The sequence below is a fragment of the Gilbertella persicaria genome, assembly GCF_025201335.1.
Source record: "Gilbertella persicaria strain CBS 190.32 chromosome Unknown B0P05scaffold_25, whole genome shotgun sequence".
In the NCBI taxonomy this organism is placed as follows: domain Eukaryota; kingdom Fungi; phylum Mucoromycota; class Mucoromycetes; order Mucorales; family Choanephoraceae; genus Gilbertella; species Gilbertella persicaria.
The window spans coordinates 155,001-169,591 of record NW_026251986.1 but is presented as its reverse complement, the minus strand read 5'-3'; the positions used below and the strand labels follow the sequence as shown (position 1 = coordinate 169,591).

At 37.1% G+C, this 14,591-nt stretch overlaps 5 protein-coding genes across 5 annotated transcripts; 1 reads left to right on the top strand and 4 right to left on the bottom strand.

The window, feature by feature from the left end:
* Positions 1-140: 140 nt before the first annotated feature.
* Positions 141-1,714, bottom strand: B0P05DRAFT_588101 (S-adenosyl-L-methionine-dependent methyltransferase; the record flags this gene model as incomplete). The annotated part of the gene is made up of 4 exons (XM_051582637.1): positions 141-577; positions 628-947; positions 995-1,110; positions 1,163-1,714. 4 exons carry the CDS (start codon positions 1,712-1,714, stop codon positions 141-143), a joined length of 1,425 nt encoding a protein of 474 aa, XP_051433837.1.
* A 1,866-nt stretch (positions 1,715-3,580) lies between these two features.
* On the bottom strand, positions 3,581-7,628 carry B0P05DRAFT_545869 (Nup133 N terminal like-domain-containing protein). The gene is made up of 12 exons (XM_051578693.1): positions 7,397-7,628; positions 7,245-7,349; positions 7,094-7,190; positions 6,973-7,046; positions 6,674-6,927; positions 6,513-6,624; positions 5,889-6,466; positions 5,295-5,833; positions 5,145-5,231; positions 5,019-5,100; positions 4,856-4,968; positions 3,581-4,798 (listed from the first exon to the last, which is right to left on the bottom strand). The coding sequence occupies exons 1-12, from the start codon at positions 7,530-7,532 to the stop codon at positions 3,643-3,645; spliced, it is 3,333 nt and encodes a 1,110-aa protein (XP_051433836.1). The 5' UTR covers positions 7,533-7,628; the 3' UTR covers positions 3,581-3,642.
* Positions 7,629-7,719: 91 nt separating this feature from the next.
* Positions 7,720-9,443, bottom strand: B0P05DRAFT_511884 (amidophosphoribosyltransferase; the record flags this gene model as incomplete). Its single annotated transcript, XM_051575624.1, has 6 exons — positions 7,720-8,215; positions 8,269-8,467; positions 8,518-8,977; positions 9,057-9,193; positions 9,241-9,326; positions 9,377-9,443. The coding sequence occupies 6 exons, from the start codon at positions 9,441-9,443 to the stop codon at positions 7,800-7,802; spliced, it is 1,365 nt and encodes a 454-aa protein (XP_051433835.1). The 3' UTR covers positions 7,720-7,799.
* A 487-nt stretch (positions 9,444-9,930) lies between these two features.
* B0P05DRAFT_492881 (Pre-mRNA cleavage complex II protein Clp1-domain-containing protein) lies at positions 9,931-11,603 on the top strand. The gene is made up of 3 exons (XM_051575348.1): positions 9,931-10,197; positions 10,244-11,012; positions 11,056-11,603. The coding sequence occupies exons 1-3, from the start codon at positions 10,183-10,185 to the stop codon at positions 11,589-11,591; spliced, it is 1,320 nt and encodes a 439-aa protein (XP_051433834.1). The 5' UTR covers positions 9,931-10,182; the 3' UTR covers positions 11,592-11,603.
* B0P05DRAFT_545861 (phosphoribosylaminoimidazole carboxylase) lies at positions 11,604-13,392 on the bottom strand. Its single transcript, XM_051578692.1, has 2 exons — positions 13,334-13,392; positions 11,604-13,282 (listed from the first exon to the last, which is right to left on the bottom strand). Exons 1-2 carry the CDS (start codon positions 13,362-13,364, stop codon positions 11,649-11,651), a joined length of 1,665 nt encoding a protein of 554 aa, XP_051433833.1. The 5' UTR covers positions 13,365-13,392; the 3' UTR covers positions 11,604-11,648.
* Positions 13,393-14,591: the final 1,199 nt, after the last annotated feature.

Genomic DNA, 14,591 nt, shown 5'->3' with positions numbered 1-14,591 from the left:
TTTCTCTTTTGTGTATGACAGACTGGTACTTGAGAGGACAGGAGATAACGATCGATTTGTGTTAAAAGTGTAACACGAAGGCTATCTTTATTAGATGCTTGGCAATTTACATTTTGGAAAATTGCGCTTTTAAGAACAAATCATACATCAACAAAGCCTTCTACAAATTCATGTATAGAATCAAGTGTGCTTTGGTCAATGTGCTCATCATCCATAGGAGGTTTACGGGCATAACAAGAAAACCAGTCAAGATAAGACTTGTAACGTTCACATTCATCCATCACATCGTCAATCATATGCTTGTTCATGGGTACCTGAATTTCTTGATTCTTTGATTGGAGGCCAGTCAAGAATCCCATAAAGTTCTTTGCATGAAGTGTACTGATTTGGTTTCCACCCCAACCAAGAGGAAGAGTAGCATGTTCTTGAGAGATGTCAATAAAGCTGCCAATAAATGAAGTAGCAGGCTTTTGTGGGGATGTTGCCAACGTTAAATAGCTGAAAATAGGATGACTTGTAGTTGAATCATGTTGAGTAGCTTTTGTTGCAAGTGAACCAGCATATAATAAAGATTTCACTATAGTGAATGAGCATGGAGTCTAATCTTCACACACATGAACAACTTACAATCAGTGTTAATTACTTTGCTCGTAATAGGACCAGCATGACGAACAGTATAGTTTGTGTCTATGATTTCGAAATAAGCACCAGGTTTCATTACTCGGGAAATTTCCATAAGCAAACTGGAAAGCTCTTCTGGTGTGAAATACAAGATCATATTTCGCATATATACAAAGTCAAACGTTTTATCTTCATAGGGTAATCCCTTCAAAACGTTATGGGCCAAGAAATGAGAATTGCCTGGCTTAATATGTGTTGGGAACATGGGACATTCGTCTACACCATAAAATTCAGCATTAGGGAATTCTGTAGCCATTTCAAGGATCCTATCAAAATTTAATAAATCATTCAATTGAGCTCAAGATAGCCCTACCAGGTGCCTGCACCACAACCAATATCAAGTGCTTTTGCTCTACGCACATTTTGTTCAAGTAATGGGTAAACAGGAGCTGTGAAGTTACCTTGAAAAGTTGATTTCAAGATATAATGCTATTTAGAGAAATGAGTTCAAGTGAAAGAAAAAATAAAGTCAATTCGTTACCAGTGTCATAAGTCTGTCTGATTCATCATCATCATAAGGCAAAATGAAATTCTGAGAACCTTGTCCCTTCCAGTACTTTCTGTTCTGTATGACAAGGTAATTAGATGTCTTTGTTTCTGTTTTGCTATTTTTGATAGAAGATTCATTTAAATCGCCGGGGAGAGTTGAGCTAGCGATAGAAGATGCGGAAGAGCTGGTAGGTGTGCCTTTCTTTTTTTGCGAAAGTTGCGTGGATGAAGGGTATAGAGAAGACGACTTCTTAGATGAGGTTTTTAAAGATGAGTTGGAGTTTTGAGATCTAGACTTAGTATTCGTCACTGGTTGAGGCGTAACAGAGGCAACTTCAAAATAAAAATTGAAATCGTCTTTAGGTCGATTTGGCTTTCGTGCTTGAGCATGTGGCATTGGTGCTGCCATTTGTGCATCGAAAAATGAACCCATGTTAGGTGGTGGTTTCTTAAGTGCTGGTTTAGCAGGACGAGGTTGGTTGTTAGGGTAACTTTTTGGGGTATCCATGACAACTCCAGTATCGGTTGATTGTGGCTGTCCCATGCTCTTTTCTCCTCTGAATGGTTCTTTTCTCAATGTGATGAATAGTTTTTTTAGGATAAGAAAAAAAAAACAAGAGGTGAAAGAAAGAGAAAAGAAGTGAAGAATTCTTGCTGATTTAAGCTTTCCTTTTTTTGTTACATTAGAGCCTTCTCAAAGTGCTTCCAATCAATTCATTCAGGTTTCAAGTGAGAAACGATCGACTTGTGCCTTATCTACACAGTGTGTAACGGGTTACTATCATACATTCACTTTTTTTTTTTAGATGCACGTAAAACCACATTGACTACAATTTCCACATTTCCTTAAAGATCAAGGGTTGTTATTATAGTAATGACTTCAAACTCCTCAGAGAAATGTCTAAAAAGAGCCAATAAGCATGACATTTTTACAGCGAAAAAAAAAAAGATTTGATGTCTGTGTGTGTGTGATTCACCATCTACTTTTTTTAGTTTCCTAATTCAGTTATCTTTCGTGCACCCTTTGTGCTTCAGACGCTTTGATCTCTTCCATTATGACTAACTGGAAAAAGCAATTGACAAAAGAACATGCATTGTTGCTTATTAAATAGTGTCACTTCTGAATACGAGAGATGATGTTTAAAGTTTTTAAATATCTACTATTTAACTTACATATATAAACCAATTCTGGTCTCTTTTTTTTTTTTTTAACATGGAAAGATAACCAGACAACACTATTGACTTCTAAATGGCGCCATTGTACTCGGGTGCCTATCTATCAATGATTGCCAAAAAGTCCTTCTTTTTTCTCAATCTTCAGTGCATTGAATTCAATATTTGTTACTGCAAGTACTGAAGTAAGATAATGTACCTACAAGATGAATCCCTGAATCCGATAATATAACCAAAAACGTGCATCCAATTAAAATGAGTCATAGCATGCATCGAAGCTCTGTCAAGATAATTTTGGCGTCTTTACGACAACAGAACGATACGAAGGATCCTCCGCGCTTACCTCAAGTACAGTTGGCTTAAAAAAAAGATGGTAAATTGACTAGTGCCAAAAGAAAAAGACCGCTATTGTACAGGTGATTGTATGAAGTGAATGTGTGTGTGTGTCAATCATAGATTTGTGTGACAATGTTATTATTCTTTAAAGTGTCTAGTCATAATTGGATTCCTATTTCCTTTAAGGCTTAGAGTAACTACAGATTATGCATGCTTGTCATTAGAAAGATCAAAGCACAATGAGTAATGTGAAATAGACAATATGAGTGCATCATCATCTATACAGATATTCACTATTCTTAAAGTGAAACATGGTATTCTTCAAGCAATAATACTACTGACACCATGACACACAGATGCAGAAACCATTGCTAAGTTTAAGAATAGAGCATGCACCAATAGCAAGGTGAAATAATTGCCGGCTTTAAAAAAAAATCGGCAGAACAACCAGATGCACAGATCTAAAAAGTAATAAAGTGCCCAAGATAATCTTTTTGGTATCTAGTCAACTTGTCGCCTAGAATCAAAATAGTTTGTGCCAAAAAAAAAAGCAAAATAAATAATGTATTGTTGTTGAGTTTGTTGTCATGCTCAGAGTGATTACTTTACGGAAATGACACCTTATCTACAAACTAGATTGAAGTGAGCTTAGGTAGGTAGGACTGTTATTCATGAGTTGCATGCAGAAAAATGATTGTGGTTACCAATGATAAAGTAATAATTTGTATGTTTCTAATTACACAAATCGTTGTTATCTAGATGATACATATATTCATTCAACATGGTACCTGCGAGCTATTCCAAATATTGAACTGTTTGCATAACCATAAAAAAAAAGGTTCATAAGTAGCTATAGCGAATGTGTAATAATACACATAAAGCAAAATTCTTACAGCAAAATGTTGTTAGAATGTCTTTTTTTATTATTGTTTGTAAGAGCAAGAAAAAAAGAGAGAAAGCAACTTAAGTTTGTCCATTTCTTAAAGCCACTTCCTCAAGCAATTGAGTGATTTGTGGAACATGTCTAAAGTTTTCTTGTAATTCTTCAGGAGAAAGTAAATGCTGATTTAAATGTTCAACAGCTTCAGCAGCACCTTGTCCGCCTTGACTATAAATAATGTCTCTCATACGTCCTTGGATTTGTGCCCATACTATGCGATGATTTAAGTGTCGTAGATAGTCATGATGATAATCTTGAACTTGCTTTTCAGCACAACGAGCAGCAATCAATGCATTGGCCAGATGGGCAATACGGTCATTCATTGGTACACCTGGCAGATCAGCCAAGGCTTCCGAATATTTAGCGGCTCTAAAGAAGTCTTCTCTGTTTTTATAGTACTGGAATAAAAAGCTGTACTTCACTTTTTGGTCGTCCTCGTAGTTATGCAAGTAATACAACAAATACTTTGTATCGACAGACAAAAGCTCATCCATACAACCCATTTCTCTAAACCATCGATAAAGTCGGTAATGGAAGAGCTCATCATCGCTTGAAAGAGCAACACTAACCACATTGGTAACATAGGTATGGGGATCATCAATAGGTTTGCGATCAGCTGGCACAGAATTTGTTCTGAAAGAAAACATGTCTAACAGAGCATTGAGGATGCAATCATAAGCTTCAAAACGAGCATACATGAGTGCCAAATTGTTTTCGTCTCGCATTTCAGGTGATTTGAAAGCCAAAAGACCTTGGTTATTAGGGTCAAGTCGACGAGCCCGCTCCAGTACTAATTCGATGATCCCTATATGGAAAGAATAGCGCATGTATTGACTACAGATACTTTTAAGCTTGGTTATTTCATCCGCTGCTTTCTTGAACCACACCAAAGACTCTTTTAAAGCGTATTCTTTCTCAGGATCAGATTCTCCTTGCTCCACTGCATACAGATATTCAAGACCCTTAAAAAAGCAAATATCACTTGATCCAAAAAAGTTTTTACATCTAGTTTCGAGTTCTTGGCTGACGACGTGACATCCTGCATGATTATATCCTGTTCCAAAGCGAGCAATAGTGCCTATTGTGAGTTCATGCACTAATTCTCGGCCTTCCATAGTTGTCAGGACGGAACACAAGTGTAAATCGTGTATTTTGTCCTTTTGCACATCACTGCCTAAACTATAAAAGAACGATTCAGCATCTCACAACAAGCCAATGCCCTGAGTTTACACTTACTATTTTTCAATACCAATATAGTGTGTTGTTTCGACAACAAACCCAATAAAGGAAATAGCTTCGATAGACTGCACAAGTAGTGTATAAATGCTGTGCATGGATTTTTGTTCAGCCTAAAATGAATGTGCATCAGAGACACAGATCAAAAACAATATCTTCTTACCAATTTCAAAGTAAGTGATCTATTATCGGTAGCCTGGAATCTAGGATCCGTGATATGTGGTGATATATAAATATGGGAATTCCTAATGCATTTGTTAGACAACCATCGTGGCTGTGCTTTGCTTACTTTTCCATAAAGCTTTTTAGCTTGAGCAAATTTTCTTTTGCGATATTTAATCTAACTTGGATTTGTGTATCTGTAGCAGGACTATTCCTAAAAAAAAAAAGAACAGGTCAATGATATTTGCTCATGGCACGATGAGTGTGAATTCCTTACTCAGCAGGAAAGAGTGCCAACTTCCAAACAGGTGCAACAATGCGAGCAAAATACAACAAAAGGCCATCACGCTTTCCACTGTAAATCACATCTTCTTCTCCAGCTACTCGAGCCAAAAAGTTACCCAAGACTTGAGATGAATGAGTAGATGAAGGATCGCCTCCAAAACGAAAATACAGGTCAGTCGCTTGTTCTTCTACTTTTTGATCTGTACTGTCACAAATAATAGATAAACACATGGCGCATGATTCTGCTTGTCCGTAACGTTCAACGAAGGACTGAGTGTACTTTAAATAATCATTTGATTTATCAGCAAGTTGTTGAACAAGGTGATGCAAAATGTCAACAGGTCGTTCTTTCTTGTAAAATGTAATGGATTGAGTTGTCAATACACCAAATTGGCGAGGAGGATCTGAGAATTGCTGTGAAATTTCTTTAATGGGATGATTGCCGAAAAGGTCTTTGTTCAGTTCAACAATAGTCCAGACTTTTTCATTAAGATGCAATAAAGCTCTTGTCTCAAAATAGTTGACATTGTTCTAACCAAAATATCAGCAACTCATCTTTTTTGAACACTATTTTGCTACTATTTACCACCACTGTTGGTATGCTGGTAGTCATTCTAATAGCTGAACTGGAGCTTTGAGGTTGTTTAGGTGCTGGAAGTTTGCCAAACCCAACGGATGTGATTTGAAGCGAATCTGACATATCATCTTTTGCCTTGACTGACACACAAATACCACAATCATAATACGACTTAGAAAAAGTAGGTGCCATCTGAGTCACATCAAGACGCTCTAATGGAGGCATACGAATGTGTCCTAATTCTAATGTACTGGGTCGTTCTACAACATTCATCATGGTTCGGAATCCATCTTGATAGTGTGTAAAATAAAGGCGATATCCAGTGATTGTGATGGCCATCAAGTGAATACGCTTGGATTCCTTTTTAGAAATCACATGAATGGACTCAATCTGGAAGTCTCTTTCAGTCGCACTTCTCACTTGCTGTCTACATATCTGCATTGCATTTTCTACAATATTTTTATGCATAAAGATTGGCTTGTAATTGTCTGTAGCGTCTCCCAAATAAACCACTTCAATGACTGATTTTTCGCAAAGCAAGTACAATACTTGGCGTTCATTATCCACAGCAATTGATTTGACGCGAGCTATATAAAGTAGGTGAGCCATTATTTCATTCCTCATAAAACTTACGATGTCTATCAAGTCCAATTAAAGGTTGGGCTAGTGCTGGGACAAGTTTTTCATAAAAGCTTTGTGTTCTACAAAGCATATAGTCACTTCGAAGCCAATAAGCAGAATCACTCTATAACAAACATGTTGGTTTTTGATACATTAATAAAATGGATATTTACAGTAAGAATGATTTCATGTAATCGACCATCATGACTGACTACAAAGATTCTACCATCATCTGTACCAGTAATAGAGCGAATCTTGACGTCGTCTGTTGACACTACTGTTCTGGTAGCCATATATTCAACTCTTCTATGATCTGGTGTACTGTGACTGACTGATGGAAGATGGTTGGGCTTGATGACAGCAATGAAAATGACTTGCAATGGTGTTGCTACCACAATCAAATATTTGACAGTTTCGTTGAAAAGTCCTAGAGTGACAATGAATATACAATGTTGATTCTACTGCCATTTACCTGGCCTAGATTTAATAAGAGCAGCACTCAAAATAATTTGATCTTGATCTGCATATTCGAAAATCTCTGCCATACTAAAGTATGCAGTTAATTACTTTACATTCTACTCGTTCTTTCTTACGGGTTATTGTAATCCCACAAATACAACGTATTGTCAATAGTTAACCAAGCTCTAGAGATTTCTGGAAAGATGCCCGAGAAAGTACGACATTGAATACCTAGGGGATAGAAAGTTAGTTGGCATTATGTTTATTTTGATTCCAATACTTTACTGGCTATTCTATCGAACAAATGGGCTGGTATGTTTACTTTGCCTATCTCAGAAAACTCGCGCTTTGAACTTATTAAAGGAGCCGCGTAAACTGAGGAAGTAGGTGCTATGTGAAGGTTGAGTTTCGAGACAAGAAATACTAGTCTATTTTACCATTTAAAGCGTTGACAAGGTCAGGATGTTCTTGGTCTTTCGATATGACTTGGTCAATAGCCTTGCCGGTATTAATAAGAGCTGCATATTTTGATGGAATATTGGTGTTTATTTGTTGTGTTGGTGTATTGTTCATTGTATTATGCGCGAAAGATTTCCTATATGCTCATATATATACGTGTATATGTATGGTATACGCGCGAAATAAAAAAAGAAAAAAGAAAAAGAAAATGCTCTCACTTTTTTTTTAACAAACAGCATATGTAATTATTGCTGGAAAAAGAATGTGACATGAATTCTGACCGTCACGTTGTTTATAAATGTATTGTCTACAATGGAAATTTTGTTCTTTCCTTCTTTTATTTTATAATACATCTAGGAATAAGTGAATATATATATATAATTACTTCTTGTAGTTGTTGTGTAAACCAATGCTTTCATTGTCAGTATTGGTTGATTTATCGTCGTCATTGCGTTCACCTTCAATGTATGCGAAATATGATTCGTCAATGTCTTGAGTAACATATTTACCATCAAAGACAGAAGTATCAAAGGTTTCGATAGCAGGGTTAAATTGACGAACAGATTCAGTCAGATCATTCAAATCTTCATAAATCACCTTGTCAGCACCGATTTCACGAGCGATTTCTTCTTCATTACGACCATAAGCAACAAGTTCACGACGGACAGGCATATCAATGCCATAAACATTGGGGTATCGAATAGGAGGAGCACAAGAAGCAAAATAGACCTTTTTGGCACCTGCTTCACGAGCCATTTGGATAATCTCTTTCGAGGTTGTACCTCTAACAATGGAATCTATTCCCAGTATAAATATATGTGTCTATATATATATATGGATGTTTCCTTACCATCAACAAGCAACACATTCTTTCCGTGAAATTCTAAAGCCATGGCATTCAATTTGCGTCTAACATTCTTTCGTCTCACTTGTTGACCTGGCATAATAAATGTTCTACCAACATATCTGTTCTTATTGAATCCTTCACGATAAACGATGTTTAATTTACGAGAGCATTGAAGAGCAGCAGCACGACTTGTGTCAGGAACCTACAGACACAATCAGTTACCCTTATGATGACCCAACTTTGTATACTTACGGGAATAACAACATCAATATCTATATTATCACCAAAGGCTCTGATCACTTGATCTGCCAAAGCTTCACCCATAGCAAGACGAGCCTTGTAGACAGAAATACCATCAATGATACTATCTTGACGAGCAAAGTAAACATATTCAAAGATACAGGGACCTAAGTTTTGCTCAATCACTAAGCGACGACGAGAGACCTGCTCGCGAGTAATAATAATAGCTTCTCCAGGCTTCACATCTTCAAAATCAGTGAAACCAAGGGCTTCTAAAACGACACTTTCAGAAGCAAACATGTAATCATACCCAGCACCACTTTGACGGCGACCCAAAATCAAAGGTCGAATACCATGAGGATCACGAAAACCAATAATACCAAAGCCTGCAATCATAGCCACACAGGCATATGCACCCTTGCATTGTCCATACAAATCCTTAATAGCAGTAAAGATATCTTCTTCATTGACTCTATAGATAAAAAAAAAATTAGATGAGATGTATGACCCATCATCCGCTTGTGTGACTTAAAATCTTTTTTTTTTTTTACCTGAACTTGCCCGTCTTTTGTAGGTTGTTAGCCAAGATGTTTAACAATAATTCGGAGTCGGAATCGGTGTTGATATGACGATGTGCGACTTTGTCAAGGAAAGCTCTTAATTCTCTAGCATTTGTCAAGTTACCATTCTAACAAGGAAAGCATTAACAAAAATATTTTATGATTGGTCGCTTACATGAGCAAAAGTGATACCATAGGGTGAGTTAACATAAAATGGTTGAGCTTCAGACATAGAAGATGAACCAGCTGTGGGGTAACGGACTATCGATGTTGCATTAGTACAAGACTAAAAAAAAATAGAAAGGAATTACCATGACCAATACCAAGACTACCAACAAGATTGGAGAGTTGTTGTTCGTTGAAGACATCTCTCACCATACCGTTTCCTTTGCATTGATAAAAACGACCTTTCGCAGCACAAGTAATAATACCAGCAGCGTCCTATATAAAAATAAGTATGTCATGTAGGATCAATGTTTGATATTTACCTGGCCACGATGTTGAAGGAGCCCTAAACTTTCAAACAAATCAGGACAAGCAGCTCCATTAGAATCGGCCAAAATAAGAGCTGAAATTCCACACATGTTGAATGTAATAAGTAAATATACAAAGTAGAAAAAAAAGATTGTCTGTTCTGTGTTGGCCTTTTATTCTTTTTTGACTTGTCACATTTGAGTTCCGAATAGATACCATTGGTGGAGTATAACAAGCTTGTTTTGGAAAAATAAAAGGGGGACAAGGAAAAGCTTCTTATAGGTGAACTTGTTTCACCTGAGATGTCTTTGATTCGATACAATGAGTCTACAAATGTCTATCATGCTGTAGGTTAATAAAAAAAAAAAAGAGGCTAACCCATAGCTTTGTTAAAAACTTTTTCTTAATACTGACTCGTGAAATAGGCTTAGTTGAATGTATATTACCAAATAATGAAGCTTAAAGATGCTTGAAACCTCTTGAAAGTCTTGCTTGCACACCTTATTTTTTTCCAAATGATATGCTTGACATGCATAATAAAAAAAACAACTTTGTGTAACTTTTTTGCCTTCACAGAACAGAAGAGAAAAAAAAAAGACGGCTATTAAGCGCTTCCTTTTTAAAAATTGTTTCTTTGAAAAAAATGCAACAAGAAAAGGCAAGAGAAAAAGAAAACACGTCTTGATCTAACTTTGTTCACTTAGGAAGATAATCTTGGACCTTCTCGTCAAATTGTTCTTGGGCCTGATCATGAGTTTCGTTTTGAAGTTGAGTTCAACACTAAAGCTCAAATAAAGCTTGTCAAAGGAACAGCTGAAATTTTTGGCACAGAACTAGCTGTTGGCGTCGTCTACACCTTCACTGGTCGAAAGGCAGCTGTCTATACTTGGCACGGTTGCACCTTGGAAGTCAGAAACACTTTTCTGGTCGAGTATACTGCCAATGAAACACCCATGACCAGCTATTTAAACACTCACTTGGCTTTAGAGCAGCTTCGTATTCAAGCTAGAAAAGAAGCAAACACAATAGGACCGCGTGTACTTGTGATTGGTCCTCACGATGTTGGAAAGACATCACTATGTAAAATACTTGTAAGTTATGCACTTCGACAAGGTGGTGTTCCTATCTATGTCTCATTAGACACAACAGAAGGATCCATTACGATGCCTGGCACTGTAACAGCAACCTGTATCAACAATATCATTGATGTAGAAGAAGGCTTTGGATCTTCTGCCACAACAGCAGCTTCCATGGGCTCTTCTACAATGCCTTTGGCTTATTATTATGGATTTGAAAATCCTGATGAAAATGTCAAACTATACAAAATGGTAACAACACAACTATCAGAAGCTATCAAACAACGTATAGCAGTGGACGAAGAATGTCGTACTTCAGGCTTTATTATTGATACAGCGGGTCTCATTGACCATGTTGGCTATGACATTATTCAACATGTTATTGAAGAATTTTCAGGTAAGGTAAGAATAAGTCGCTTACCATTATTTACATGGACTAGTCAATGTGGTGATTGTATTGGGCCATGAACGATTGTATAGTGACATGACTAGAATTTTAGCTGGTAAATCAGTCTCAGTTGTCAAGCTTTCCAAGTCTGGAGGTGTTGTTGAACGCGATCGTCAATTCAAGACTCGCCTGCAACGTACTAAAATACATGAATATTTCTACGGTTCTCCTAAATGCGAATTGTCTCCTTACAGTATGTTGGTCAACTATGACGATATCAAGATTTGGCGTGTAGGCGATGTTATTGCTCCTTCTAGCGCATTGCCCTTGGGTATGGACAGTTCTTCTGATGAAACCCAAGTTGTCAGAGTGGATAATTATGATATGTGTCTTCACTCTATTCTTGCCATGTTGAATACAGAAGATGACGAGCACGAAAACAAGTTGTTGAGTAGCAATGTAGCAGGATTTATTTATGTTTCTGATGTGGATGAAGAAAAGAAGAAAGTGACTATTTTATCGCCTTCACCTGGTCGTTTGCCAAAGAAGAATCTCTTAATGGGTTCCTTTAAATGGATGGAATCATGAACACATATAGACACTTTTATTAACACATTTGCATTTAAACTTTATACAATAAACATTTTAGTAGTTTTCCCAGCCAACATTATCCAATCTCTCTATTTTGTTCATCACTTCGCCTTCCATATTGTTCATATAGTCAACCATTTGCTTTTGAATAGAAGGAATAGATGCAGCTAAGATACGAATAGCTAAAAGAGCAGCGTTGGTACTGTTGTTAATAGCCACAGTAGCCACAGGGATACCACGAGGCATTTGCACAATACTATGGAGTGAATCCACACCATCTAATGAACTGCCCTTGACAGGCACACCGATGACTGGTAAGGGTGTCATGGAAGCTACCATACCAGGTAAATGAGCAGCACCACCAGCACCAGCAATAATGGCCATCAAACCACGTTCGGCAGCAGATTGAGCATATTCAACCATTCTGATAGGTGTACGATGTGCAGAGACAATAGACAATTCAAAAGGAATACCAAAGTCCTTTAAGATCTTGGCGCCTACTTTCATGACAGGCAAATCACTATCTGAACCCATAATCATAGCCACTAAAGGACGCACAGTCAATGGACGTTCTACACCTGGCTCAATGGCTTCTAAAATGGGTTTGAGGTTCTTTTGGACTTGCATCATTGAATCACCCACCAACGTGATGTGGCCCATCTTACGACCTGCTCTACATGCTTTTTTACCGTACAAATGAATAGTAGCACCATCAGCCAATAATGCTTCATGACAAGGCTTGTAGCATGATTCCATATCTTCATTTTCACCTAGAATATTGACCATAATAGAAGCAGGCACCTTCATGGCAGTACTTCCCAAGGGCATGTCAAGAACAGCACGCATATGGTTCTCAAATTGAGATGTCTCACAGGCTTCGATAGTATAGTGACCAGAGTTATGAGGACGGGGTGCAATTTCGTTTAACAAGATTTCACCATCAGCCATGACAAACATTTCTACACCAAAAATACCAGCACCAGGGAATGTCTTGATGGCCAATTCAGCAATACCTTGAGCTTTGGCAGCAACAGAGCCATCAATTTGAGCAGGAGCAATCACAAGATGGCAAATGCTATTCTTGTGAATTGTTTCCACTACAGGATAAGCACGCACTTCACCGTTAGCACGACGAACAACCATGACAGCTAATTCTTTTACAAAGGGAGCCCACTTTTCAGCATATAATGGTGTCTTGGACAATGTAGCAACAGCTTTTTCAATATCCTCTTCTGACTTGATAGCATAGTTACCCTTACCGTCATAAGCCATCGTCTTGGACTTGAGCATGAATGGATAACCAAATTGTTGAGCAGCCTTTTTGACAGCTTCCGTATTAGGACATTCGACATAGTCAGCAACAGGAATACCATGAGATGTCAAGTGTTGCTTTTGAACATATTTATCTTGGATTGTCTTGACAGTGAAAGCAGAAGGACAGACACGGACATGACCTTCTTTTTCAATGGCAGCCAAAACTTCTGCATCAACATGCTCAATTTCAACAGTTAATACATCGACTTGGCTAGCAAGTTCACGGATCTTAGAAGCATCATTAAATGCACCATGAATATGAGATTGAGTGGCTTCAATCTGCTTGGCAGGAGCATCTGTGGGGTCATCGAGGACAGTTACTTGAAGATTGAGACGAGAAGCTGCTTCAATCATCATACGGCCTAATTGACCACCTATTATTTTATTGTTTGTTAGTACGCATACTTAATGGTATAGGTTCTTACCTCCGAGAATACCAACTTTTTGACTGTCCATGATTGTTTCTTGTTATGTGAGAGTAAAAGGAAACAGAGAAAAGAAAAGAAAAAGAAGAGAGGTGATTTAGCAGGAATTTTAGATAGATGCCCTTATTTGGAAGGTGACTGTCCATCTGTGAGTAATGTCATACAGGCGGAAAGGAAAAAAAACAAGCTTTAGATGATTAGATGCAACTCTTTACTCATTTTTTTTGGGTAGTCTATTTTTCCTTATTGATTCAGAAAAAAAGTCATTTAGAAGAATTTAGTAAAACTGAATCTTGATTTTGGTTTCGCTTTACAATATACAATGATGAAAAAAGCCTTTCATTCTGAACAAAAAATAAATAAAATTAGCGTTATTCTTCCTAAAAGTGAACCCCCCAAAAAGCATATAGATAAATTTTGAGATATAGAAATGTTTGTTTCATTTTGAACTATGTAACCTATGACTTGTATCATCTTTTATAGTTACCATTTCGGTTTAGCTTTGAGGAGACAAGCTAAACACAGTAAACTCATTTATAGATTCTTTTCCTATACTTCATATATTTAGGGCTTGAAAGAAAAGTGCCCCCTTTTCACCAAAATTGCTTTGCGATCTGCCATAGCTGCTTTCAAGTACAAGCAACACCTTTCCTTATGAATCTACAAAGATAACTTCTTCTGATTGAGTCATTTTATTATTGTACATTTGATATTCACATTGTTTTGCCAAGAAACTAAATGGCAAACATTGCTCTAGCACTGTGTACTTATTTGTGTAACTATTTGATGCTCATCATGCAGCCGGAATACTTGCAAATCAGGACTCTAAAAGCTTATTTTGACACTTGCCTATTATTTTAAATGCTCTTTCTCTCCTTTTGAGAAGAAAACTTTATCGTCAGAATGAAATGCATAAAAATATAGCATAGTTCCATCGTCTCCTTTCAGTTATCAATGTTAAAATGTCCCAAGTAACATTGCTGTTTGTCCAAACTATCCTCTTTACCAATTGTCACGAGCAAAAAATACAATTCACACAATCCAAATGATTTTTTATCTTCATTTGCATTTTACACATGGCTATCGATTGACTGAAGAAAGAAGTGAAAGTATCTGATCTATTAAATACATTGCTTTGGGTTATTTCTGTTGTGATTGTTCAATTATCTAATTCATCTAAACCTTCAAGATTGGCACAAAGTTGATTTGAAGAATAAGCCAGTAAAAAACTGATGGAAAGACTCGTTTATGGTTAGAT

Bases quoted from the DNA above. Each gene is read 5' to 3' on its own strand.
- B0P05DRAFT_545869 (XM_051578693.1), bottom strand. From the start codon at position 7,532: ATGAACAATACACCAACACAACAAATAAACACCAATATTCCATCAAAA. The intron at 7,350-7,396 runs GTAAAATAGACT...ACCTTCACATAG, and splicing joins CCTTGTCAACGCTTTAAATG to CACCTACTTCCTCAGTTTAC. The intron at 5,101-5,144 runs GTAAGCAAAGCA...CAAATGCATTAG, and splicing joins CTAAAAAGCTTTATGGAAAA to GAATTCCCATATTTATATAT.
- B0P05DRAFT_545861 (XM_051578692.1), bottom strand. From the start codon at position 13,364: ATGGACAGTCAAAAAGTTGGTATTCTCGGAG. The intron at 13,283-13,333 runs GTAAGAACCTAT...ATAAAATAATAG, and splicing joins AAAAGTTGGTATTCTCGGAG to GTGGTCAATTAGGCCGTATG.
- B0P05DRAFT_492881 (XM_051575348.1), top strand. The intron at 11,013-11,055 runs GTAAGGTAAGAA...TACATGGACTAG, and splicing joins TGTTATTGAAGAATTTTCAG to TCAATGTGGTGATTGTATTG.